Source organism: Podarcis cretensis, assembly GCF_951804945.1.
Source record: "Podarcis cretensis genome assembly, chromosome: 16".
NCBI classification, from domain to species: domain Eukaryota; kingdom Metazoa; phylum Chordata; class Lepidosauria; order Squamata; family Lacertidae; genus Podarcis; species Podarcis cretensis.
This window is the reverse complement of record NC_137186.1, coordinates 15821460-15848551: the sequence shown is the minus strand read 5'-3', so window position 1 is coordinate 15848551 and position 27092 is coordinate 15821460. Positions and strand designations below refer to the sequence as shown.

Here is a 27092-nt window from a genome sequence, read left to right as displayed (position 1 = left end):
CTTTTCCCTTGGGGGGAAAAGATACAGAGAAGGGGAGAAGCTCATTATCTGGATCAGTCAGAAGAATTATGCAGAGACAGAAATTAATTTAAGCAGTGGCTTCAATTAATATACACATGAGTGTAGGCTCCATTTAAGACAAGGAGACGTTCTGAGTAAGCATGCAAAGGATTGCATTGCAAATTGATATTTCCTCCTTCCCTGTAGGTATTGAATTAAAACTTAAATAGTATCATATAGTTTGGTGACTTTTCATTATATTCTCTCTGTTTTCGTCTGTTATTGTTAGCTGGTCTGGGCTCCCTTTTGGAAGGATAAGCTTGAGTGCAAACATTGAAATGAAATGGAATTTGATTGTGCGCTGGGTCTTTCAGTGACCATGAAAGATAGTGTTCATACTCCTGCCCCTGGGGATTAATATTCAAAGATGGACAATTCAGAACTGCAACAAAATGTTGCAGAGTGGAGTCCCCTTGTTCAGAGTTCCAGCCAGCCAGTTTCCCATGCCTCTTTACATGCTACTCCATTCCATTCCCCCTCTTCCCTTGTATTCTATCCACGCACATCCCCCAAATATGCTCTCACTGAGCATGCTTAGTCATCATTTGGGGTCCCCTGCACCACTTTAGGATGGTTTCCCCTCCCCTCCTTTAACAAAAAATGTACCACAACTGTGGGATTTCCCCTAGCCTGCTGTTACCTTCCTCTTATGAATGGGAACTTCCATTTTGGCTACATAAAAGGGTGTTGCTGGATCATGCCAAAGGCCAGTCTGCTCCAGCATCCTGTTCTCATAGTGGCCAATTAGATGCCCCATAGAGGAAGCCCACAAGCGGCACATAATGCAGCGGCACTCTTCCCACTTATGACCCCCACTCTTACAGTGGAGGGAAAACATAACCATTGTGGCTAATAGCCACTGATTGCCTAATATCCACTGCGAATTTGTCTAATCATCTTTTAAAGCCACTCAACTGATGGTCAACACTGCCTCTGGTGGGAGCAGATTCCCAAGTTCCATCATAAATAGAAGGAAAAATACAAACGAAGATTAGCAAACCACACCTCCCTGTTAGACAGAGCCTCTCTTTAACCGTGGGAGCAAATTCCACAGTTGTGTGAAGAATAACTTTCTTTTGTCTGTCCTGATTCTGCAGAAGGACCTATGCTTAGAGGACTGAGTTCACACAGTTAGTCAATAGGATATTGCCGTCCTGCCCTGTCTCATCCAGTGTGTGTGTAGTTGCTGAGCTAGACGGAGCGCGAGCCTGACCCAACAGGGTCATTTTAGGTAGTTTAGGAAATTGTAATGAGGAAGGGAAATTTTGAAATGCAATTAAACATTGACCCTCCCTGCTGAAAAATAAGACAGCAGGTGAAACCACAGAGAGCAGGCAAGCTAGTGGAAATCCACCTATTGCTCATGGCCAGGCCTGTTTGTCAACATTCACATTGACTCCCTCTATTGTACTGACACACCAAGAAGAGATGGCAGCGAACCAGCAGCAGGTCAATGCATTAACCACAGGTTTAAAACGTGCGGCATTTTAATTAGAACTCTCTCACTTTCTCCTTTACTCCCTGTGAATATGTGCATTAACAGCCTCTTAATCGGTTTCAGGCGGCTGATTAAGCAGGCAAAAAGCAATTTTAATTCCACCTTCCCTCCTCCCGCCATCTGGGTAAACAGTGTGGGAAATATGCAAAGATTAGGGGCCCAATCCACTGAGCAGTTGCCCCCTTGAAATGAATGAGGAGCTCAGGGATTTGCACTGGGATGCTGAACATATACTGGGATGCTGACCATCTGAATGACAGTCATCTGAGAAATGGAGGAGGGTTACAAGGGTATATATCCTGCCGATTTTAAACCTTTAATTGGATTTTTAAATACATTATACGACTAAACTCAAGCAGAACAAAAAAGAAAACTAAACTCTGCTCCCCTGGTTAACCAAAAACAAAACAAAACCAGACATTACCGCTTTACCATATCTGTGTACAAAAGCATACAGACAATGCAAGTAAGTTGTCTGGAGGTGAAAAGTTGGAGCACAGTCAATTTAAGACTATGTACAGCTAACACACACACACACACACACACACACACACACACACACACTATTGGACCATTTCTATTTTTCTCCCTTTTCCATGCATAGAGATCTCATCCCTGGCCATTAGCCATGCTGGCTGGAGCTGATGAGAGCTGTAGCCCATAATATCTGGAAGAGACTATGTTGGCTACCCCTGGAGCAAGCAAAATGACAGCAGATGAACCAGCGATCTGACCTGAGATGAGGTAGCTTTCTGGTGGCTTGGAGGTTCAGAGGTTTAGTCTAGATGTCTCAGAGGTCCATGCGTGGCTACTAGCCATGACAGCAATGCTCTACCTCTACTGTCAGAGGCTTCTGAATGCCCGTTGTTGGGAATCGCAGGTGGGCAGAGGGCTGTTTCCCCATCTCCAGCTTGCAGGCTTCCCGGGGCATCTGGCTGGCATTTGGTGAGAACACGATGATGGACTAGATGGGCCTTTGGCCTCATCCAGCAGGGCTCTTGTGTTTCTGGGGTAAGGGAGGAAAAATAGGGTAGCATACACTTTGGACAGCAAGCAACTGTGTTCCACTACATTACCAAAGTTAATATACAGAAACCAAACTGATTCAAAAGTGTCCTTTTCTGCCTACAGGCCACCCTCAACTTTGGCATTATTCCCCCCTCCCGAAAGAGCAGCTTTCCCTATTCTCTGATGCTATGGATTTTATGCCACCCCATGAAAATCCTTCCAGTGCTCCCTGTGAAGAGTGATGGAGCATATTTCCTGGACCACTCTCACCCCAAATGTTGGTACACAAGAGCATTCCCATCACATATGTAGTTGGCACCCCCTCCAAAAAGGAAGAAAATGTTCTAAGACACATAAAGAACAGTTTCCTCAGGGTGGTGGTGTATCACTTGTGCAATAGTTTTAAAGTTAGCTCCCTGACATTGGCAGATACAGTTTTATGGGCATGCCTATTCCATATTTAGTTTCAAGCATCCTCCTGTGTAATTAACCCATTAGCTTTCCTTTTTGTTGTTAAGGATTTGTTTTTATTGTAAGACAGACATCTGGTTTCACGTTTATTAATGTGGTAATTAGTTATAACTGGGGTGGGGGAATCCAGTCCCCCAACAGCTGGGGCATGGGAGGTTGTTCAAATTATAAAGCTGACAAATTTAATCAGCGAAAAGGAAGACAACAAGATAAAAACATTCAAAAATGGAATATCTTTATTATGTACTAGTTTAACAAAATACAAGACGTTGAACCATATAGTCTATTAGGAATTTTGTAGAAATAGTATTATAATAAGTTTGCAAATTAATTATTAATAATTACTCAATGTTTTTTTTTGTTCATAAGCACTGATTGTGAATTAAAGCAATAGATTGTATTATTATTATATTCCTTCTTTATATATGTATGTACATATGTATATTATTAGAAGTTGTTAATAAAAATAATTTCAAAAATGAAAGTGGAGAGGTTTGGATTTTGAAAAATATTAAATGGTTTATAAATGCTTTTATCTACATAAGAATAAATAGAGGTTGAAAAAGCACCACTGTTGTGTACTATGCATGTTTACTTAGATGTGAGTCCTGTGGCGTTCAATGCGATTTACTCCCATGTAAGTGTGTGTAGAATTGCAGGCTCGGACTCTTAGATTCCACTATGCAGTAATTTTCCACCCTGTCCATTCTTAACTTGAAAGATTATAAGTTACCAACTCTAGATCCACAAAGCTGCAACTTCAGACACACCCAAATATTATTTACGGAGACGATCTTTCCACACCCAGTATCCTGAGGGCTTTAAAAACATATCCCTTAATTGCATTTTATCTTCACAACAGCCCTGTGAGGGTGGTCTAGCCCAGAAACGGACTTTCCCCCAAAGGCCACCCACTGAGTTGCATAACTATGAGGATCTGAATGTGAGTTTCCCACTTCTGAATCCAACACAGTTCTATAGCATCGGGGCTTAAACTGATAATAACACAGTACGGTACTGAATCCAGGAACTCCAGTTTAATTCCCCACTTCTGCAAAAGTTCAAGGTGCTTCTGTACCTGTGCCTCTGACAATGGAAGGAGGATATAGGTGGGCTGGGTGGCTTTGTGGTGACCCAGCTGCAGAGTTTTCACTGCAAAATGTGTGTGTGTGTGGGGGGGGTTGCTGCAAAACGCTTGCAAAACACTGGCACAGGTTTAGAGCAGATCCCAGATTTAGGGGTTTGTAGTTAATGGGGCCTCCAAGGCTGCCTCAAATGGGCTAGCATGGGACTTCCTGGCCTCTATGTCAACCATGGGGCTCTCTCAGTACATCAACAGTCCAACAAACCTAGCTGGGCATATACTTAACCCTTGAGTGGAATGGTAACACTCTGCTGATCAGGAGGCTCCTGTGAGTCTGTTGTCGTTCCCTGTTGAGGACGTTTGTGCTGAATGTAGCTACTCCAATTCTGCAAGGACAGAACCTTGTTGGAACCTGATGGATTCCTGAATGCTCCAGGGGATTTTCCGGCAGACATAGCTGGCACTCCTGCCGAGGCACTTGTGTCACTGCCGAATGAATGGTGAGCTGTGAGCCATTGACACAGATCACCTTGGTGTTCCAGTAACCTGCCGTGTGATGAAACAGGGTCAGCGGCTAGAGCACAGGTTGCATGACTCAGGGCCCATCTACGCTTCCGTTTGTCATAGAATCATCGAATTGTAGAGTTGGAAGGGACCCTGAGGGTCATCTAGTCCAACCCTCTGCAACACAGGAATCTTTCACCCAATGTGGGGTTCAAACCCACAACTCTGAGATGAAGACTCTCAAGCTCTACCAACTGAGCTATCCCAGCGTGATTTCAAGTCATGGGTCCGAGAGGGTTGGGTTTTTTTGTCCCACCGCTTTCCCCAGGAAAACCCGTTGTTTACTGCTGAATTGGAACAAATGTCCATCGGGTTTTCTGCAGATTGACATTTGTTCCAATTCAGCAGTAAACAACGGGTTTTCCTGGCAAAAGCAGTGGGACAAAACAAACAAAAAAAACCCAAACCCTCTCGAACAGATCTGTAACTTGACATCACATGAAATCATAGGAGAAGTGGAAGTGTGGAAGGGCCCCTGGTCTGAACCTGACTTAACATGGGTGAGGCTGCCTCATTGTACAGTGGTACCTCAGGTTAAGTACTTAATTCGTTCCGGAGGTCCATTGTTAACCTGAAACTGTTCTTAACCTGAAGACCACTTTAGCTAATGGGGCCTCCTGCTGCCACCGCGCCGCCAGAGCACAATTTCTGTTCTCATCCTGAAGCAAAGTTCTTAACCTGAGGTACTATTTCTGGGTTAGCGGAGTCTTTAACCTGAAGCGTATGTAACCCGAGGTACCACTGTATCCGCTTTTGGGTTTTCAGAGCTCCCTTTCTTTCCTGGACAGGCAGCAGGTGTCTGGTTCAGGGCACCTGTGTTAAGGGAAGGATTAGAAAGAGCCGTATCAGGGATGTCGTCTACCCAGAATAGTGCATTCTGATTGGATTTCGAATTTCATGTTTGTGGGAGTTCATAGAATTGTAGAGTTGGAAGGGACCATGAGGGTTCAAGCCCCTACAATGCAGGAATCTTTTGCCCAACGTGGAGCTCAAACCAACAACCCAGGATGTAATTACTTGGGCGGGGGGGGGGGGGCGTGCCACGCTTTTTCAAGGATCTTGTTTTGGTTGTTACTGCTTAACATATCACAGCCCCTGAGCATGTGCAGAGGAACTTTGACTACAGCTGAAGAAGGCAACTTAAAACCCCATGAAAGCAGGAAAATAAATACCTCCTCTTGAATTTCCAAGCTGCTGGTATTTCTACAGGACACACTGGAAGCTATATAGCTCAGGATTTCCCACTCTTTCTGGCTGCAGCTATCCAGGATCACAGAGACGGGTCTTTCCCATCACAGGCTGCTTGATAATTTTCTATTTTGAGATTCCTGAGCTTGAATTTGGGTTTTTCTGCAACCCAAAAGCCCCTGCGGTCAGCGCTGAACTATCGTCCTTTCCTCTGGAGGAAAGTTTGGGATTGTAAGTACAGTGGTACCTCTAGTTACGTATTTAATTTGTTCTGGAGGTCTGTTCTTAACCTGAAACTGTTCTTAACCTGAAGCGCCACTTTAGCTAATGGGGCCTCCTGCTGCCGCTGCGCCGCCGCTGCATGATTTCTGTTCTCATCCTGAAGCAAAGTTCTTAACCCGAGGTACTATTTCTGGGTTAGCGGAGTCTGTAACCTGAAGCCTATGTAACCCAAGGTACCACTGTACTGTAGCCTTCTTCGGCTGCAGTGAAAATCAAAGTTCCTCTGCACACGCTCAGGGGCTCTTGGGTCACAACAAGCCCAGGGGTTTCGCTTCCTTAAAAGACTGTTGCAATATGCAATTTAAAAAAGAAAAAAGCAGAAAAGCGACGAGGGGAGGAGTCTGAGAGAAGGGCGGGGCTTGCGGCTCAGAGCAGCCGCCTTGGATTGGCTGGTGGCCTCGGGGAGGCGGGGCTTTGTGGTGGGTGGCAATTGCAGGCTAGTGGAGCTCGCTCCTTCTTTGCTCGTCAGTTGCCGCAGGAAAAGGAGCAGCCGGCGCCGCCCAGCTGCAAGCCCGGGGTGAGTAAACGGCTTCGCATTGGGAGCGGAGAATGAGGAAACTGCCTTTAAAAATACGGAGTGTTCAGGGGTGGGAGGGAGACCTGGTTAAAAGCTGCGTCCCTGACCCGCAAGATCTTTAGGGGGGCTCTGTATTTGTTATGGGGATCCAGATCATTGTGGGCTCTTGGGTGGGGATCCATCCCATTGACAACGCCCTGAAGAGATGCCGGGGTTCAGGGTTTGCCCAACTTATGCTGCTGGTGTTGTAGGGAGAGGAGGATTTGCAGTATTTGGGGAAGGCACTCTGCACATGTTCAGAGGTCCCAGGGTTGCAGTTCCTACCTGGTGAAAATCTAACCGGGGGATCTCTTCCTTGTACCCGACTCTGTTCACCCCCGACCCTTCTTCCGCGTTGATCGTTCCACATTCTACAGCACAGACCCAATCGCGAAGTATGAACACCGTTTTTTAAAAGAGATATACTGGGCGGGGTGGAAAGTTTTTTGGGGTGCTGTTTTGGGTTAGCTGCTCCTGAGTCGTTAGAGGTGCCTTCACTTCCTTGCTTCTTACCCCTTGGAGATGTCAAGAGTTGGCGGGTTTGAGATCATTCTAGATTAATTAGAACGGGATGTGTGTGTGTTTTTTTTGCGGCGGGCGCTGCGCGCAATGGTTAGGGAGCCACGCGGCGGGGCGGGCGCGGGGTGTCTAAGGAGGATGCAGAGCTTGGCTCCGGGATCTCCCAGCTTCCCCTCCGGGGATCCAACATTCAGCGTGTGCCATAAGAACGAGAGTTTACTGGAAGGAGTGCGGAGAGCGGCTGGTGGGGTTTGCTTACTTCCTAGCCCCTCCCTGAGCAATCGGGGGGGGGGGGTGTGTGCGAAGCAGAGAACTTCACTTTGCATCCGGCAGCTTTTTGCCAACAACCTTTACCAGCCTCTGCTCCTGGGTCTATAGCAGCAGCAGCAGCAGCAACAACAACTGGATCTAAGGAGGGTCGCAGAAAACTTGCAAAAAGGTCCACCAGTGATACTATCCTGTACATATCTATCCGGAAGGAAGACCCGTTGAGTCCAGTGGGCCTTATTTTTACGTGAGGACGACCCCAGTCTTATTCCTGACAGATGCTGCTCAGATCTCCCTGGTAATCCTGATAACAGCGTGCAAATTCAACGGCCCCTTCCCGCTTTATTTATTTTTTGCTATTTCTCTTTTAGCAGACGGTGAGGTTCTATTTAACAATCCTGACTCATAGCCTCTGATAATGCCCCCCCCCCAGCCTGGAATTTATTGCCTCTTCCCTACACCCCAGCCATTTTGGGCAGTGGTCCCTGCCATTGCAACATCTTGTGGCCGGAGTTTCTGCTAAGTTAAACATGCTGTGCAAAGAAGTGTCTCATTCTCAGTGTGCTGCCTGTCAAACTTTATTAGGTGACCCAAGATGTATCTCTGCTTCTTCCCTCTCCCTGTTGTCTCTTTCTAAACTACACAGCACTAAATTGAGGGTGGAGGCAGCCTGAGGGCCACATTTGGCCCTTGGTCTAATTTCATGCAGGTGGCAGTGGGGGGAAATTGGATGGGGTGGCAAAAGGGCGAGAGGAAAAGAGATGATGGAAAAAGAGAGAGAGGGGTATCCTTCCCATTTTTCTTGGTGCCAACTCCACCCTCATGTGCCCCTGGCAAGTTTTCTCCTTGCCCAGAATGTTGCCCTCATTAGAAAAAAAAAGTTTCTTCACCTCTGTCAAAAATGCTTTAGTCCAGCCTTTGTCAACTGTGTGCCCTCTAGATGTTTTTTACTGGTCCAAACCATATGGGTGGCATCAGGCTGGCAAAAGCTGCTTTAGCTGTTCCTTGTATCCCTAGTGTGCTGACCCCATTTTATTCATTTTGTTCACCCTTACCTGCACTTAGATGCTCATCCAGCTCATGTGAACAATTTCCCCTCCTCATTTATTCCTATCCTTGACTGCCTTGCTTTCTTTTATTGTTTTTTTACGATAGCATACTGTTTTTAATATTGGGTTGTGTTCAACTAAGTTCTTCCCAGAGAATCGAATGGGCTCAAGTTACTCATCCTCATTAACTTCAGTGGGTCTCCTCTGAGTAGGAATAGCATTGGATGCAGCCCATTGCCTTGTTTGCAAGTAGCCCAGGGGATATTTATTCTGGGATGGCCTTAGAAGCAAATGAAGTAAGTAGAAGGCATAAGAACAGCTCAGGCTGGGCTTTGCTGGGTACGTTGGAAACCCTGGCACTTTGCATTTTAGAAAGGAACACTTGATCATGTAATGTCAGCTGTTTTGTTTTAACTGTGATAATTCTGGAATAATACAGGGGCATAAGACAGATCTCTTTTAAAAAGAAAAGTGAAAAACAACAACCAATCTCTCTCTCTCTCTTAAATATAAATTAAAAACTGGCCAGATGGCAAGCAGACATGTCTGTTCCCATCTGTCTTGGCCCAGCTTTCCACACCTCTCTGTATTTAAGGAATGGAACCTGGCAGCTACATTTGTGTGTGTGTGTGTCTGTGTGTGTGTGTCTGTGTGTGAAATAAATCTTGGACCTTTTGCAACAGGGGTGTGGTGGTCAGGAGGGCGTCTCTGAGCTTCCAGGCCTGGCAGAGTAACTATAAACTCTCGGGTTTAGAAGCTGGCGTCATTGTAGTGCTTTCTCTCTCTCTCTCCCCACCACCAGACCCCCCAGAGATTCATCTTCTGGGCTATATAAAGCCCTCTGCAAGTGTCCACCCTTCTTTCACCCCCCCTCCCCACGTTGCCCCCAATATATAGCCCTTTCCCTTGCTGCCCAGCTATTAAAGACCCATCTGAATTGAATGGCATTGATTTCACAGAACAGGTGAGCACACGTGAAACTTGCATCAAGGTCTTAGATTGGACAATACCTTGGCGGAGGGCGGGGAGCTGCTTTGTAACTTTAGAAACCCGCTCCCCTCTGCTGGAGCTATCTTTGGATGCTACTTGGGCTGTGGGAAGTCTGAAATGGATACAGAGGGGTTGGTGGGTGGGCTAACTGGGCACGGCACATAAATGACATAGTGCTGGGGGAGGGGGGCAGAGGAAGCTGGATGGAAGCCTTCTTTTCATAAGCGTTTTCAGTCGCTAGGCAAATGTCCGGGAACAATTCTCGTTGGTTTTGTGAGGTGTTATCCCACTCTCTTCATTCAGTGTTTTGCTCTGCCTGCATCCTTGCCAGGGGAAATTTCCCATGGGTTCCCATGCTTCTCTCCTTGTGCATATGTCTTTATGTACTCATATGGGAGTCCTCCTGTGCTTCGAATGGGGACAGTGGTAAAAGCAGGAAACATGGGTGGTTGGCATGTTTGGACCTGTGGGCACATTTGGAGGGAGTGCGCCCTGCTCTCCCCATCTCCTTACCTGCTGACAGACAACCCCCCCCCACCCCCATCACTTTCCCTTGGGACCTGGATAAACATCAGGTGTGGTAAAATGAAAGTGGAGTCTCTAGAATTTTTACATGGGATCTCCTAAAAAAACAAAGTTTTTACTGCACAGTAAAAATCACAGATCAGGTTGGTTTAAGGTGCTGGTCCTCATGAAACTTCAGGGTTGTTTTTTTCATGGGGGGAAGAAAAACAAATTGCAGGAGGACACACCTGTGTAAATGGGGGTGAGCGGTGATTTGATGGTGGTTTTTAACCGTTGTGTTCTGCTTGCAAATGTTCAGACTGCTTTAGCCACCCCCTGTTGTTCACCTCCCTAACACTTGGGTACTTTGAGATGGACTGGATCTGAGTATGGAGGTTCTCTTTGATAGTTCCTTTTGGAATAGGTCACCCAATTCTTTTAGATGTCCAGTATCCTGTTTCTAACCCCTGGTTGGCCAAATACCTCCAGAAAGTCCATCTAAGCAGAGCATGGAGACAGCAGCCTTCTGCCGTTCATGTGTCCCTCGTCCTCTGTTGGTCAGCAGTATAAAGACCATGGGAGGGTTTATTTAGCTGTCATGACTGAAAGCAAGCAGAAAAGCAGCTTGGATCAGAAAGAAACAGTCTGCAGGGAAGGAGTTGAGCACATTTTGCTGCAGTTTCACAGCCTCCCAATATTGCTTTTCACAGACAGCAGCATCCAAGTGAAGATACCTGGGTACCAGGATGACGCCTGATGTCTCCACCGTCATGCCTGGGGATCCTTGGTTCTTGCCTGTTTTCACACACTAACAACACAACCTGTAAAATTCTGTCTGTGATATTTTATCTGCGCAATCGGAGCGAATTTCAGAAATCAAAAAGTTGCAATAAAAAATATGACTTTCGAGCTGTCTGGTCCCCAAATGGCAACTAGACATTCCATTTTGGTGACTGTAGCCTTAAACCCTGGTTTAAGGAGCCATGTATCTGAGTTTCTAACACTGATTCACAGGACCCTAAAGTTGAAGGAGGTCACATACAGCCCATTCCCCTGCTTGGGGCAGGAAATCCAGGCGAAGGGCACCCCATGAGAGCTTGGTCAAGCCTGCTGGAAGACTTCCACTGACATAACACACAGAAAGTAGATATGGATTTCCTGGCAGATTTCTAGGCAGTTAGTGGTAGGACTAGGAAGCTACCATATTATATTATATTATATTATATTATATTATATTATATTATAATTTATTTGTCAGTGGCTTTTTACCTTCAAAAAAGCCTAATAATAATATTATTAATTATACCCTGCCCATCTGACTGGGTTTCCCCAGCCACTCTAGGCAGTTTACAGCACATATAAAAACATAGTAAAGTGTCAAACATTAAAAACTTCCCTATACAGGGCTGCCTTTAGATGTCTTCTAAAAGCTGTGTAGTTCTTTATCTCCTTGACATCTGATGACATCTTGATACAACAAATGAAAAAACTAAAACCAGATTTTTTTAAAAAATACTGTATAATAAAAAATATCTAAAATGCTGATTCAATAACATAGTAATAAAGGATCAGTAATAAAGAGTATTCTGACCGCCCTTTACAAGTGCATTGTGCAACATTTCATTGATGCAATGATAGTGGATTTATACAGGCCACATCATTCCACTGTTGTCTGCAAGGGCGCACTTTGAGCTATAGTGCAACAAGGGGCTCATCCACACTGCCTCTTGTCCTGCTGCTTTCATCCTGGGGGAAAGTGCTCTTTAGCACTCAATCAGAGCAAACAGCAATTCGAGTTTGCTCTGGTTTAGCACTGAAGAGCAGGTTTTCCCTAAGGAGTGGGGCAAGGGGAAAACCACTCAGACCTATGACTAGAAAGGGTGGGTCAAGCATGAAACAGCTTGGACTTGTGCTTTCTAATCACGGACTGAGCGGAAGTGTGGACCAGCCCCAAAGTGGGACAATGGGGCTTCCTCCCCTCTGGTACATTTGCAGTACGAAAAGTTACAGAATTTCAGCAGGAAATTATGGAACATTCCCTGATTGGAAAGCTGCTCTGCAACTTTGGTGGGGCCAAATTGTCCTGAAAGTGGAATTGCGGGTAACTTCCATCATGAGCGCAAACGATCACTAATGCACAGTAAAAAGGAGAGCCCCACCCCCAAAGTTCAACCAAAATCTCCTTTCTAACTTCAGCCCATTTTAAATCTAGTCCTGCTGCACCCTGGGGATGAAGTCTTTGCCTTCTTTTTATATGGCAGCCTTTCAGGTCTTTGAAGAACGTCAGGCCATCATTTCTCCAGGCTAAAACAACCCCATAGCAGGTGTCTGCCCATCTCATTCTTGTTCTCCCTCTGTGCAGCTGCTCTGACACCTCGAGGTGCATCTTCAAATTGCTCGAAAAGTGCTTTCATGATCACTTGCAAGCCTTTGTTGCTGCTGCTGTTGCCACCTGCTCTCGCTTCCTTTGTACTGCACTTATTCAGCACCATTAATTGGTGCACAGCTCACTGTAACATAAGCAGCAAAGGCCGGGTCCCTGCCCTGAGCTGTTTCCAATCCATAGGAGCTGACTCCTAGGGCTTGAGGTCCCTTCGCCCTCCCCATAAGTTGATGAGTGTTGCCATTAAAAAGGTGTCTGTGCACTGCGTCATGCGATTGATTATGTAGCGTGCAGTTTACCTCCTGCCCCCCATATTTTATTCAATTTGGCACCCCGTTCCAATATTATTATTTTTTGTAATAAATTTTTATTAGTTTTCAATTACAGTCCAATAATAGCCTCATTATAACAATACCAATTTATACTACAATCATTAATACCAATCATTCAATTAGCGAATTATATAATTTAGTTAGAGTGAGGGCCCCCACATTCTAGATTTGATGGTTTTCTTTATTTCTGCGTTCCAAAATCTTATTAGATTTCATTACATTCCGGTCATAATAATAATCCCTTATTCAACCACTGCAATATTAATAACTTCTGTTCGTGTCGACACATTAAATGATTTATAAAACTTCAAGTGAGGAACTCAAACTATATCCTTGTTCTTGTGGGTGGCAATTATATTGTCCTTGGTATTTCTTCCTGTCCTTGCAAGATGTTACGTTTTTCTTTCCCCTGATTGTTGCTGTTATCTGTTGTGCCTTGGCCGGAGGTGATACCCCATGGGCAATTTTAGATTGGCTGATATCACAATCTAAAATTCACTGATGGAGAGAGAACCAAAGGAGGGAAGGATGGGGGAGGCAAAAGGTTACAAGGGATGAAAGTGTGTGTCCTTTTTGGTGAAAATGTGGAACGTTCATCCCAATCTGTTTGCAGGGAGGTTATATGGCGTGCGACCTGTTTCCGGAGCATTCGTTCAGATTTTTGGGGAGTTTAGATGACGTTTCATCAAGCAAGGGTTGATGCATTTTCTCTGCAAAAAGTTGGATTTCTGTGGCATGGGGATGGACAGTGTGTTGGTTGTGCAAGAGCTCCAAATCAACTTGTGCATCCTGAATTTGGTGGTATACGATTGAACGCCACCTGGAAGCAGCACCCTTGGTGAGTGCAGTGCCCAAGTAGCTTGGAATGGGAAGCCACGACTGCACCACTGTCTTAATAACGGCTCAGTGTCCCAATCTTGTGCATGTCTAATCAGAAGTTAGTCTTTGGTCAGAGAACTGCAACTTGATAGGGATTCAGTTTGCACAGAGAATCTTAGGAAGCAGTGCCAGCTAAGCTGATTGCAAACCAGTGTGGCCTGGGGGTTAGAGTGTGTCTGAATAGGATTTGGAAGACCCAGGTTCAAATTGACCTGTCTCTTTCATCCTCACCTATGGTTGTTGCAAAGATAAGAGGCAGATAAGTTAGCCAGTACCCTGCCCTGATATCTTTGGAGACGAGGGTGGGATATAGGTGTACTCGGTGCTTGGGATGAATTAGTTTGGTCTAACGAAGTTTGCTGAATTTTTTTAAAAAAAATCTCTGAAATACACCTGAAAGTTCCTACAATTGCCAGGTGAACTAAACATGAATTAAGTTCTTCTTTTTGCAGTAGAACTTGGGACAATTTCTAGTTCAAGTTCATTCTCTTATTGTGTTTTTTCAGGTTTTAGTCTCTTCAGCCTCTAAGCTGAAAGGGCATAACTGCTGGCAATAAATAAATAAATAAAATAAGTGAAACGATTCACATTTCCGCTACACGGACGTTTCCTTAGTCTTCAGTCCTTTTTACACTTTAGCTCAGCAACTTGTAGCATTATGAATGCCATGGAGAAAATTGCCGAGGATGATTGGGACGAACTTGAATTGAACTGTAAACCTGAAATGGTTTGTTTTCTAAAGGGACAAATGTGAACTGGAATTTGTTCCTTGTCTCATGGTCTATGTTCCCATCTGCCCTAGACAACATGGGCAAAGATCAAGGAAGTTGGAAGCCCAACAGCATCGGGAGAGCCACAGGTTCCTTATTTCTGGTTTAAAGAATTGGTTGGTGGTTTGTGGTTGCTCTTGAGAGGAGCCAGAGTTGCTCCTTTGAGAAATGTGACTTACCTGGACTTACACAGCCACCTAGTGGAATCTTGGAAGAACGTGGGGTCGGTTGCACAGGCAGGGAACCCTTTAGAAATGTCTTGCAAATTCCCCATACACTCTTTTTGTGGGTTTGCAAAATTTAAATCGGGTGGGGGCGGGAGGGGGTGGGGGCAGGATAAATGGGAAACCTTGTTAGTCCCTGGAGATTTTTGGCTTTTTAAAGGTGGATATTCACATCCTCGGGCCGGACGCAGGTGGCGCTGTGGGTTAAAGCCTCAGCGCCTAGGGCTTGCCGATCGAAAGGTCGGCGGTTCGAATCCCTGCAGCGGGGTGCGCTCCCGCTGCTCGGTCCCAGCGCCTGCCAACCTAGCAGTTCGAAAGCACCTCCGGGTGCAAGTAGATAAATAGGGACCGCTTACCAGCGGGAAGGTAAACGGCGTTTCCGTGTGCGGCTCTGGCTCTGGCTCTGGCCAGAGCAGCGATGTCACGCTGGCCACATGACCCGGAAGTGTCTCCGGACAGCGCTGGCCCCTGGCCTCTTAAGTGAGATGGGCGCACAACCCCAGAGTCTGTCAAGACTGGCCCGTACGGGCAGGGGTACCTTTACCTTTACCTTTATTCACATCCTCTGCCTGACCTAGGCTCCCAGTACGTTTCCGAGCACAATTCAAAGTGTTGGTATTGACCTTTAAAGCCCTAAACAGCCTCGGTCCAGTATACCTGAAGGAGCGTCTCCACCCCATCATTCTGCCCAGACACTGAGGTCCAGCGCCGAGGGCCTTCTGGCGGTTCCCTCATTGCGAGAAGCAAAGCTACAGGGAATCAGGCAGAGGGCCTTCTCAGTAGTGGCGCCCACTCTGTGGAACACCCTTCCAGCAGATATCAAAGCGATAAACAACTACCTGACATTCAGAAGACATCTTAAGGCAGCCCTGTTCAGGGAAGTTTTTAACGTGTGATATTTTACTGTATTTTTGGTTTCTATGGAAGCCGCCCAGAGTGGCTGGGGAGGCCCAGCCAGATGGGCGGGGTATAAATAATAAATTATTATTATATTATTATTATCTGCACTATACATTTAAGGATGAATCATGGCGTCCCCCCCAAAAAAAATCAGCCAGGACTTTCCCCTCAGAGAATCCTGGGAGTTGCAGTTTGTCAAGGGAGCTGCCATATGAGGCCCCCTATTCCCCTCACAGAGCTACAATTTCTAGAGTGGTTTAACAATTAATCCCTCTTCACAGGGGACTCTGGGAATTATAGCTCTGTGAGGGGAGTCTCCTACCAACTCTCGGCATCTTCAAGAAACTACAGTTCCCAAGGTTCTTTGGCAGAAGCCATGGCTGTTTCAAGTGGTATCGTACACTTTAAATCTATGATGCAGATGAAGCCCTAGGTATGTAGAAAATCGCTTGATACCAAGCTCTGCACTGGCCTTTCCCAACCTGGTGCTCCTCAGATGATGTTGGTCTACATCTCCCATCATTCTTGACAGTTGCTGATTGGGGCTGATAGGCCTTGTAGTCCAAAGCGCCCGGTGGGCATCTGGTTGGAGAAGCCTGACACCAACTGCCAGCAGCTCTCCTGGATTTGAGTCGGGACTGCTCCTGCCAACCTAGCAGTTCAAAAGCATGTCAAAGTGCAATTAGATAAATAGGTACCGCTCTGGCGGGAAGGTAAATGGCGTTTCCGTGCGCTGCTCTGGTTCGCCAGAAGCGGCTTCGTCATGCTGGCCACATGACCCTGCTCCCTATGTACGCCAGCTCCCTTGGCCAATAAAGCGAGATCAGCACCGCAACCCCAGAGTCGACCACGACTGGACCTAATAGTCAGGGGTCCCTTTACCTTTACCTTACCTGGAGATACCAGGAATTGAACCCGATACCTTCTGCCTGCAAAGCAGGTGCTCTAACCAATGAACTCTGACCCGTCTAACCTCTTTGGAGGAAGTCTGGAGGAAAACCTCAAATCTGCCGCTGCTGTTGCTTCAAGCTGTGCTGCTTTTTCTGGGTTGGTGACCTCGGCGGAGGTGCTTTTGAGCCCAGAGGCATGGCTGTTTGTGTGTGGCATTTGGCGCGGCAAGAGAACAAGTGGTGATTGTCCAAAGCAGCGCATCGGAGCTGTGGGCACAGCTTTTTTCAGCCGCTGGCGTATTGTTCTCTGTTATGTACCCTCCGCTTGCAGAGAGAGAGAGAGAGAGAGAGAGAGAGAGAGAGAGAGAGAGAGAGAGAGCGAGAGCGAGAGCTGCCTGGATTGCTTTTCTGCGGTTGTTGCAAATGAGGCCCGTTTCCCCTTTTAAATCCTTCCTTTCCTGGCTTGTCCGTTAAACAGTTGCTCGTGATAACCTGCTCTGTCAGCAGTGCGCCGAGCCAATGCTCTTGAGGCTTTGGTGTGCACCAGCGCCCTGCCAGGCGCTCAGACAAAAGGCCGCTTTATCCATCAGCCCACCCCTGACAGAGCAGCCACCTGTTTCGAGTCGGCCGCAGAATGCTCTCGCTTGTTCAGACCCGGCCAAGCCACATGGACTGGGGTGTCCTTGCTTTTTAATGCCTCAGGGAGCAGAGCCCCTGCCAAATGGCGCTGGGATCAGCTGTTTTAGTTGTTATTTATTTCAAAAACAGGTACAGTGGTACCTCAGGTTACATACGCTTCAGGTTACAGACTCCACTAACCCAGAAATAGTGCTTCAGGTTAAGAACTTTGCTTCAGGATGAGAACAGAAATCGTGCTTCAGCGGCGCGGCGGCAGCAGGAGGCACCATTAGTTAAAGTGGTGCTTCAGGTTAAGCACAGTTTCAGGTTAAGAATGGACCTCCGGAATAAATTAAGTACTTAACCCGAGGTACCACTATGCTGCTTAATTGCCACCTCTGCCTCTATTTTTTTAAAAAATAATATTTATTACTTTTAAACCTTACAAACAAGAAGAAAAAGAAAAGGAGAAAAAAGAAGGAAAAAAACAAAAGAAAGAAAAAACAATACAATACAATATATAAACAATACACCACACAACATTAACCGATTAAACTAAACAAAACAGAACAAAAGCAATTTAAAAACATACATCATACCATTTCAATGCCTTCCTCGACTTCCTCTCACCTCCCTTTTTGTGTTCCACTTCTATTAATTGTTTCAGCAAATCCTTTCCATCTTTCACTATTTTCTGTCATATAAATATCTTAACTTATTTTAACCTTATTTCCATTAATACTATAATACTTATTTATGCTTAACTCCTTATAACACTTCTACTAAGGCCATATAATTTCATTCCAACATTTTTCTAACACTCATTAATTTTACCCTATTTCTATAAATAAACTTTAAACTTTATCCAATCTTCTTCCACCGTCTCTTCTCCCTGGTCTCGGATTCTGACAGTCATTTCCGTCAATTCCATATGGTCCATCAACCTGGTGATCTTCTGTCCGAGGCTCTTAACTCTTTTCCAGGTCCCTTCTGCAAGTCTTCTTCGTATTTATACATACACTTTACTTTGTCTTCTGCTGATCTTGTTCTTAATTTCCTTTCTTTGATGCTGAAGAGTAGGTCTCGGGGGAGCTCCAACCTAACAATGTTTTTATTCCTTCTCGACATGTCATCCATATCTCCGTGGTTAAAACTAAAATCCAAAAGATATTTCAGGATGTGTTTCAAAGTCCCTCCAAATCTGCAGGTCCCCACAACTCCAATTTCCTCCTGACTCAGGTCCAGATCCAAAAGGTCAGTAAATCCCTGCATGAGGTGATCTATCCAACTTTCCTTCTCCAGTCCAAGCAGGGTTCCAATCTGACTTTCTCTGAATTCAATCATAGAGGGCAACAACTTGTAATCATCAAATTGCATCTGTAAGGCTGGGGCTCTCTCCCTCTCCACTTGTATTACTTTAGGTTCAACAACCACAACTTTCTCCCTCGCTTTCTCCACCATTTGGCATGTCAAAGTAGATTCCTGTATCAGTTCCTGAATAGTTTCTGTGTAGATGTTCACTTTTTGTCCCAAATTAGTCGCTTTTTGTCCCAAAATATCAATTTTAATATTCATCACATCCGTCTTCTTGTGGAGCTGTTCCAATGACTCACTTATCTTGCCTAGTGCAATCACTAAGGCTTCTTCTGTCGACATTCTCAAGCAATCCAAGGTCAATCTCACGGTTTTCTCTTGCAGCTGGAGATTCCACCAGCCCAACTCTTGTAACAATTTCAAAGGCTCCCTCTAGAGGAAAACAATTTCTGTTTGTATCAATCCTTTTAAGAACAGTTCAAGCAGTAAAATTAGTTTCAATTTTCAGCTACTTTTACTCCTTTTTAAACGCAGAAGGAGACAATGAAGACACTGTATTTCTCTTATTTAACTAACTGTCACAGTCAATGAACTTTCCCAAAAATGTCAGTCTTACTAGCAGTCCATTTCCAGGTTCAGAGCGGTGGTGATCCAACTTTCTTCACTCTCTCCTGCAGGCTTACACGACCCAAAATTTCCCCTCTCTTCTCCTGCCTCCAAGGGGGGTTTAATGATTTTAGTCGATGGAAGTTTAATCCTTTACATAGGACTTTCCAAGACTTTAGCTTGCAAATTCTTTGCTTCAATCTATTTACAAAAGAGGAAGGCGGACTTCCTGTTTGAAACCTCCCCATTTCAGTGCCAAATTAAGACGTTTAAAAATCCAATTTTCCGTTCTACTCACGGGTAGTTGTTTAGAATCAAATTGTCCACAGGAAAAAGTCAGCGCTCTCCGGCAACAGCAATGCGGCTTCACTCCGTGAAAGAAGCAGTCAATTCGAAGCACCGCGCCGCTCACCCCACCTTGCTCCGGATCCCCGAAACCGGGTCTCCCTGCGAGTAGGGGAGGCACAAAAAGTGCCAGCCGAATCCCACGTTCACAGGCTTCTCCCGCCTGCGATTTTTAGTGTGTCTCCGCCTTTGCCGTGGTGGCCAGACCCTAAATTCCACGGAGCAAGTTCCTCCCAATCAGAGGAATTCCGCCATTGTCGGAGGTGCTAACCCAGAAGTTCTGCCACCTCTGCCTCTAAGTGGTGCTCGAAAAACTGAACAAACACAGTGAAGAGAAAATCTGTTTTAAAATGAGCAGCAAAAGTATTGCTCTGAATATCAGTTACTGGGAATTCAAAACTGGGAGAACGCTGTTGGTCCTCAGGTCCTGTGTAGTGGGGCTCCCAATGGGCAGCTGGCTGGCCACTGTAAGAATGGGCTGATGGACCCCCTTCCGCAAACATCTAAAAGGGGTATAATGTGTTAATCAGGCAAAGGCCTGGTGCCTAATGGTGTATGTTGTTGTTGTTGTTGTTGTTGTTGTTGTTGTTGTTGGCCTTTGGTCTGATCCAGCAGCCAGGCTCTTCATGGGGACATTGCTGCTCCTTTTCCTCACTCTATGCCTGGGAAGGGGGTCAGATGAATAGGAAGTGACTCCTGCCTGGTCACGCCAGCCCTTCCTGAAGGCATTCTGGGAAGGAGAGGGAGATGACTTGGACAGGCCCAAAGCAGCAAGAAGTGCTTCCAGTCCCAAACAACACAGGTTTCAGATTTGGTCCTTATGAGGTGAGCAAAGAGAGCTCTTAGTTCAGGGATGAGGAACCACAGGCCTAGAGAATGGATGTGGCCCTCCAAGCCTCCCTATGTGGTCCTCAGGACTCTCCCCCGGCCATGCTCCTCACCAGCCGTGTTTTTGCTTGGGCTGAGTGTAGTCTGATAATGCTTGCCTGGAGGGAGGATAGAGAGGGGTTGAGTGTAGAATATGTGGGGGGAACCTTCAGCCCTACAGAAACTCCTAAACTACAACTCCCATCATCCTTGGCCATTGGCCATGCTTGGGATGGCTGATGGGAACAGTAGCTCAGCAATACCTGGAGGGCCAAAGATTCCCAACACCTGGTGTAGAAACTAGCCTGCTGCACAAAGGTAAAATGTGTGCTCATTGCTCCGCCCACTTTTGCTTCTGGCCCCTGCCCACCACAGAAATAGGGTTTTCAGAAGGGAATGTGGTCCTCTGGGAGAATAGGATTCCCCATCAGGGATTGAACCTGGGACCTTCTGCATGCAAAGCAGATGCTCTACCATTGAGCTGTAGTCCTTCCCTCTATGGTTGGGCTTAAATTCCAATTGGACGATTGTTAAAACAGAATTCTTAACTTAATCACTCTTTTCTTCTTCCTTAGCAGAACTGCAGACAGATTCTGGTTATGAAGGAAGGAATTTATCCAGCCTGAGGTGGCTCTGGGATTTCCCTCTTGTATTGACTTCTTGAAGTTCTGCTGGAATCTCCTGTGGTTCTGCGTTGGAGAACTTCTCAGGTGCACAGCTGCCGGGGAATCCTTCGTAAGGTCACATCCTGCCAGCAGAATCAACTTACCTCTAGGTAATTTATTAGTGGCTCATGTCCAACTGAAAGCCGATCCCATTGTGGCTGATAACCTCCTGTCTTTCAAGGACTCTTCAGCTTTTAACCGGCCTGGTTTTGACTTGATGATGATTGTTTTGAATCTGAAGTGCCAGCACTGAACGGCCCTTCTTCTTCCCCCCCTCCCCTCCTTTACAGCAGTCGACAAAGATGTCCACCACCAAAGTGCCCATCTACCTGAAAAGAGGAAGCAGGAGGGGCAAGAAGGAGAAACTGCGAGACATCCTCTCTTCAGACATGATCAGCCCACCGCTAGGGGACTTCCGGCACACGATTCATATTGGCAGCGGTGGGGAGAACGACATGTTTGGTGACATCTCATTTCTCCAAGGGAAGTTCCACCTCCTGCCCAGGACAGAGGGCAACGTGAGTCCAGGTGGCACCAGCCAGTACATGGTGCCCTTCGAGTTCTCGAGGACCGCTACCATCTCGGGTTACGAGCCGCCGCCTTCGGACATCCCCTCCCCTCTCCTCAAAAACGCCATCTCCCTGCCGGTCATCGGTGGCTTGCAGGCGCTGACCCTGCCTTCTGCTCAAGCCCCGCCCAAACCGCCGCGCCTGCACCTCGACGACAAAGCCCAAGCCGCTCCCCAGACCAATGACCTGGCGCTGAGTCCTCCCTGCACTGTGTCTGCTAGGACTTCGGAACCCCTTGGCACCGCCAATGGCAAGTGCCCGGCCTCTGTGAATGGGTTCTCAGGGGAAGAAAACAAAGACAAGGCTTTCATGTCCCACGCGGGCTCCCTGCTCTCCCTTCACGTGGACTTGGGGCCGTCGATTTTGGACGACGTCCTGCAGGTGATGGAGAAGCACCAGACGGCAGATGTGGGTGCACCGTTGCAGGATTCCGGCAGACAGGAAATCCTGACGTAATGAGAAAGGCGGCCGGCGGAGGGGGACCTGTGACTTTGAAAGCGCAGGCTTTTTGTACATAAGAGAGTGTTTTGCTGTTAAATTGGGTGGCTGGGGGTGCGTGTGCAGGCATGGATGTGCGCACACACACCTGTGTGAGATCCTTTGGTGCAGCTTCACTAGTAATATAATTCCTCCCAGCTTTCAAAGAGCATCTTGCAGAATGCAGGCTTTCCTCCTTACAATGCAGCACTCCGTTTCGACAAAAGCTGAGATGGGTCTGTCTTGTGTGCTCTTGGCAGGCTCTACACACAAAAACACTCCCTGCTACTGAAACTTGTATTGGAAGCAAAGCAATAAATTAATAAGCATCTGTTAAGTTACCCTCGTGAACAAATGTTATGGGTGTGGATTCTGAAATGCTGATGGTTAATTGATGGGTTGGAGAAGAAAACCTCAACAGCGAAGAGGTGTGTGTTGTTGTACATTCTTTGTAGCGGGAGTGGCGGGGACGATGTTGCGCTGTTCATTGATGGGAAGGGCGGCATGGCGCTCTGAGCAGTCGTCACAGATCGTCCCGTGCTGGAGGGAGGAGGAAGCTGTGTTTCGAGCGTTGGAATGTAAACAGGAGTCAGGATATCTCATTTAAGTTCTTAAACTGGTAATATGGCCATGTTAATGAATAGTTAAGGGAGACATTCCTGTGCTGGAATTTCATGGGAAAAGATTCTGAGTCATACAGGTTGGCTGTGGCGGTGCAGTTTAGGGAGCTGCCTTATAACACATCACACTATTTATCTAGATCAGGATCATCTGCTCTGAGGGATGGCAGGGTCCTAAGCAGAGAAGGTGCCTTTCCCATCACTTGCTACCTGATCCTTTTAACTAGAAATGCCAAGATCTGAACCTTAGTCCATAGTTAATACCATTTCCCTTTCCCCTGTGTGTGTTTCTCCTTCTCTGATGGAAGGAAGATGGGATGTTAAATTGGTTTATTTACCGGCCAACACTCCTCAGTGGTGACCTAGCAGCCAATAGCATAGAGAGGACTGTGGTTTAGCTGTGGAGCACCTGTTTTGCATGCAGAAGTCCCAGGTTCAACACCTGGCATCTCCAGGTAGGCATGGGAAGGACCTCTGCTTGAAACTGCTGGGAGCCACTGCCCATCAGTGAGCTAGTTAAACCCATGTTTTGATTCAGGAGAAGACAGCTCCCTGTGTCGCTATTGGAATCCACCCTTTATTCAGAACCATGAGGCCTGGAATCTTACTTTCTTTTTAGCAGAAGGGCTGCAGGTCAGTGGCAGAGCACATGCTCTGCAAGCAAAAGATCCTTGGTTCAATCAATCCCTGGCATCTGCAGGTAGCACAGGAGAGAGACCATCACCTGAACTTCAAGAAAGTTACTGCTTCTCAGTGTGGATAATAGTGAGATGGACCAATGGTATAAGGCAGCTTCCTGGATTCCTGTTACAGTATTTGGTTATATTGTTCGGAAGAGAGGGTTGCCTCGTGGCTGTGGCTCTCCTCTTTTGGCCGTTCCTGTGCTTGGTTTTTCCTGCACCATCCTGGCCGCATCTGTAGTCGGCTGTCCAGCAAAGCAGACAAAGCCCCATTTCAGCATCTTCAGGGGAAGAATAAATAGAGGCTTGTTAAACTAACAAACCGTGGCCTGGCATTGTCCCCAGGCAACTGGCTGTTTGGCAGCCGTTTCTCATCCGGCCCATCTGTCGCTGCAAAGGCCGCTTCGCAAGGGGACCCTGTCAGGATGCTAGGGTGCTGTCAGTCCCACGGCACATGACAAAAGGTGACACTCAAATAGGGGCAGGCTTCGCCAAGAAAGCCATTTTCAGCGTCCCAAGCGACTTTTGGGCAGAGACTGCTGCTGCAGCTTCTTTGGAGCATCTTTGGCCTTAAGCCAAGTTTAAAAATCTCTCCTTGATAGCATGGCTTCCTTGAGGACTGACTCCTCGCCAGATGCGTACTGGGTTTGTTCCAAGAATTGGATACTCCAATCTGTGGTGTTTCACTGTGGGTTCTCCAGAATTCACTAGAAAGCTGTGTTGTATTTAAACAAATTCAAAATATTGTGAATCTTTATTTTTATGTCCCCCAAAGCTATTTATGATACAGCACCAGAATATCAGGGAGGGGTGGGGAGCCTTGGGCCCAGGGGCCAAATGTGGCCCTCAGAGTTCTCTGTCTGGCCCTCAGAGCCTTCCCAGGACTGGTGCTGCTTCACACATTTCCTCTGTTTTTGCTTGACTGAAGTGTGTCTTCGAACACTGATGATGCTTCCTGCTTGCCTAGCCAGAGAATGTGGTGTAGAAACTGCAAAGGTAACGTTTCGATTAGTTGCTCTGACCACTTTTGCTTCTGGCCCTGCATACCTTGAGCATGTGGCCCCTGGAAGGCTGCCCAGAAGGGAATGTGGCCCTCAGGCTGAAATAAGGTTCCCCATCTGTGCTGTGTATGAACTGTTAAAAAGAAGGAAGCAGATGGACGTTGGTGGTGGTGGGGAGACAAACAGCATGAAAGGAGGAGGGAATCCTAGAACTAGAGCTGGAAGGGACCACAAGGGTCATCCAGACCAACCCCTTGCAATGCAGGAATCTTTCACCCAATGTGGAGCTTGAACCCATTACCCTGATTTTACCCATGACAACTGAGCTATCCACAGGGGAGAGGCAAGACTGATGGGTAAAGCTAATAAGTACATGTGTGCTTAGTGGCTGCTTTCCAATGAATATTGGAGGATTCGGGACAGACAGAAGATGGTACTTCTTTATGCAGTGCATAGTTAAACTATGGAACTCACTCCCACAGGAGACAGTGATGGCGACCATCGCAAGTAACTTAGGAGGACTGGACCAATTCATCATGAGATCAATGGCTTCTAGCCACAATGGCTGTGTTCTGCCTCCACTGTTAGAGGCAGTGTGCTTCTGAATATCTAGTTGTTGGGAATTGGGCAAAAGATTCTTGCATAGCAGGGGGTTGGACTAGATGACCTCTGTGGTCCCTTCCAACTCTACAATTCTATGATTCTATGAATCACAGGTCGGGGGAGTGCTACTGCACTCGGGTCCTGCTTGGCAGCTTCCCACCAGTATCTGGCTGGCCACTGTGCGAGTAGGATGCTGGACTACATGGGCCTTTGGCCCGATCCAAAAGGCTGTTCTTATGCTTTAGGATGTGCTATGGGAGATCCAGATTGGTTTGTTTTTTTGAGTTTTACAGTGCGAGGGAGAAACCCTTTGGAAGCACAATTCTGGGGTTTGGGGAGCTTCAATTTCCCATTGCAAATGGCTCTCTTGAAGTAGCTCTTTGCAGCTTTAATGAAAAAGCATAGGTACCCATATGTGGGAGAAAATCACCACAGGGATGAGAGTTAACGCCACCTCTGCCAGCACTGCAGTCCTGATCAGATTTGGGCTCCCCTGCAACTGATATTAAACTTATTTAAAAATAGCACGAAAGCCCATTGTGGATTATTTGACACTCTCTGTGTGTTTGTGTGTGTGTGTGTGTGTGTTGATGGGGTGGGGTTCACAGAAAAATTGGGTTTTGAAGAAGTGAAGCAATGTATGTGCCTTGGTGGTGATGGAAACACTGCAAACATGGCTTGTTTGCCAAATATAACCCAAGTGTAGTGTTTTCAATCAATCAATCAAAACTTTATTAGCAAAGCCAACAGGCCACAGCTAGACAAGAATTAAAAATAAAAATAAAAATAAGAATAAAAAGAAGAAAAGAACAGGCAAAAGGGGGTCCGTCAGATGAACAAGTCTGTCACTCAGATGGTGGCCCTCAATTTCACAGCTCTCTCGATGTACCTCGCGACCTTCTCTGTTATCTGACTATCCGTATCAGATAAGAGAAAATACAGTGTAATGTCTGGTGAACGGCCGGGGTTGGAGAGAATAAGTGGAGTAATAATCTCATTCCTTAGGTCTTTGTAAATAGGGCAAGATAGAAGGACATGGGACACTGTTTCCGTGTTACCATCTCCACATGGGCAGAGTCGTTTTTCAAATGGAGTCTTTTGGTAACGACCTTCGAGTACGGCAGAAGGAAGAACATCCCATCTAGCCAATGTAAAGGCACGTCTGTATTTTGGGATGGTTAATTTAGACAAATATGAGGCTGGGGAGTCAAAATGAGAAGGGGGAAAGTAGGTATACCATGGGCACAGTTTCTTTAAGATGGTCAGGTTGTTTTGCCGTTCAATGTCTTTCAGGCGCTGGCCAATTAGACTCTTTGCTTTAATGAGGCCCATTGATAGTAGGGACTGTGAATGCAAACCGCATGTAAGGAGTTTTTGATGCACAGTTTTGAACCACTTGCTTTTGTGAGAATCTTGCATTACTAGAGGCAGTAGACCAGGTGGGTTTAGATTAAGACGAAGCCAGTAGTTGAATGTTCTTTGCCAAGTCTGAGTTTCTACAGATGGAAGGCAGGCCTCGAGTCGTAATGCTGCGTTTGGAACACAGGGGGGGACGCCGAATATCTGCCTTAGAAATTTAGACTGAACAGTTTCAAGACTGGAGCAGTGGTTCCCCGTCCAGATTTGTGCCCCATACAGTAACTGCGCCAAAGGTTTTGCTTGAAAAACTTCAAGGGCTGCTGGGATGTATCTGCCCCCCTTTGTGTAAAAGAAGCGGGACAGCATCTTAATACTTTGAGCTGCTTTTTCTTTGGCACATTTTTGATGGACATCCCAGGACCCGGTCGACTGGAACACGATACCCAGATATTTGAAGGCTTTAACCTGTTCAATTGTCTGGTTATCCATCCTCCAGCTGTACTGTCTGTGTTTCCTTGCAAAAACCATAATTTTGGTTTTCTGATAGTTTATTGCCAGTTGCTCTCTCCTACAGTATGCTGAAAATTCACCTATGAGCCTATTTAAGCCTATTCTTGTTCGAGATAGAAGTATCGCATCATCAGCATACAAAAGTACTGATATTGATTTGTCAGCCAGTTTGGGGGCGTGGAAGTCCGGAGATGACAAACAGTTAACCATATCATTGATGTAAAAGTTAAATAGAACTGGGGCCAGGATGCAACCTTGCTTGACCCCCTTGCTGACAGGAACTGGTCCTATAAGATGGCCATTTAACGAAGTTCTTACATGCAGCACCGTGTCTTTATATAGACAGCTGATCAGGAATAATAGTCTTTTGTCTATACTTGATGTGCTCAATTTATCCCAGAGTCTTGCACGTGGAATTGAATCGAAGGCAGCCTTTAGAT

At 46.3% G+C, this 27092-nt stretch overlaps 1 protein-coding gene across 3 annotated transcripts; it reads left to right on the top strand.

The window, feature by feature from the left end:
• Positions 1 to 6570: 6570 nt before the first annotated feature.
• Positions 6571 to 25307, top strand: CDC42EP2 (CDC42 effector protein 2). Of its 3 annotated transcripts, XM_079957657.1 has the most exons (3): positions 6571 to 6672; positions 20747 to 20943; positions 21124 to 25307. In XM_079957657.1, exon 3 carries the CDS (start codon positions 21136 to 21138, stop codon positions 21856 to 21858), a length of 723 nt encoding a protein of 240 aa, XP_079813783.1. In that variant the 5' UTR covers positions 6571 to 6672; positions 20747 to 20943; positions 21124 to 21135; the 3' UTR covers positions 21859 to 25307. The 3 variants fall into 3 exon arrangements, with proteins under 3 accessions (XP_079813783.1, XP_079813782.1, XP_079813784.1); XM_079957656.1 differs by having other exon boundaries at positions 20747 to 25307; XM_079957658.1 differs by having other exon boundaries at positions 6615 to 6672; positions 20744 to 25307.
• Positions 25308 to 27092: the final 1785 nt, after the last annotated feature.

What these genes read in the sequence shown, in the direction of transcription:
- CDC42EP2 (XM_079957657.1), top strand. Translation starts at nt 21,136, where the DNA reads ATGTCCACCACCAAAGTGCCCATCTACCTGAAAAGAGGAAGCAGGAGG.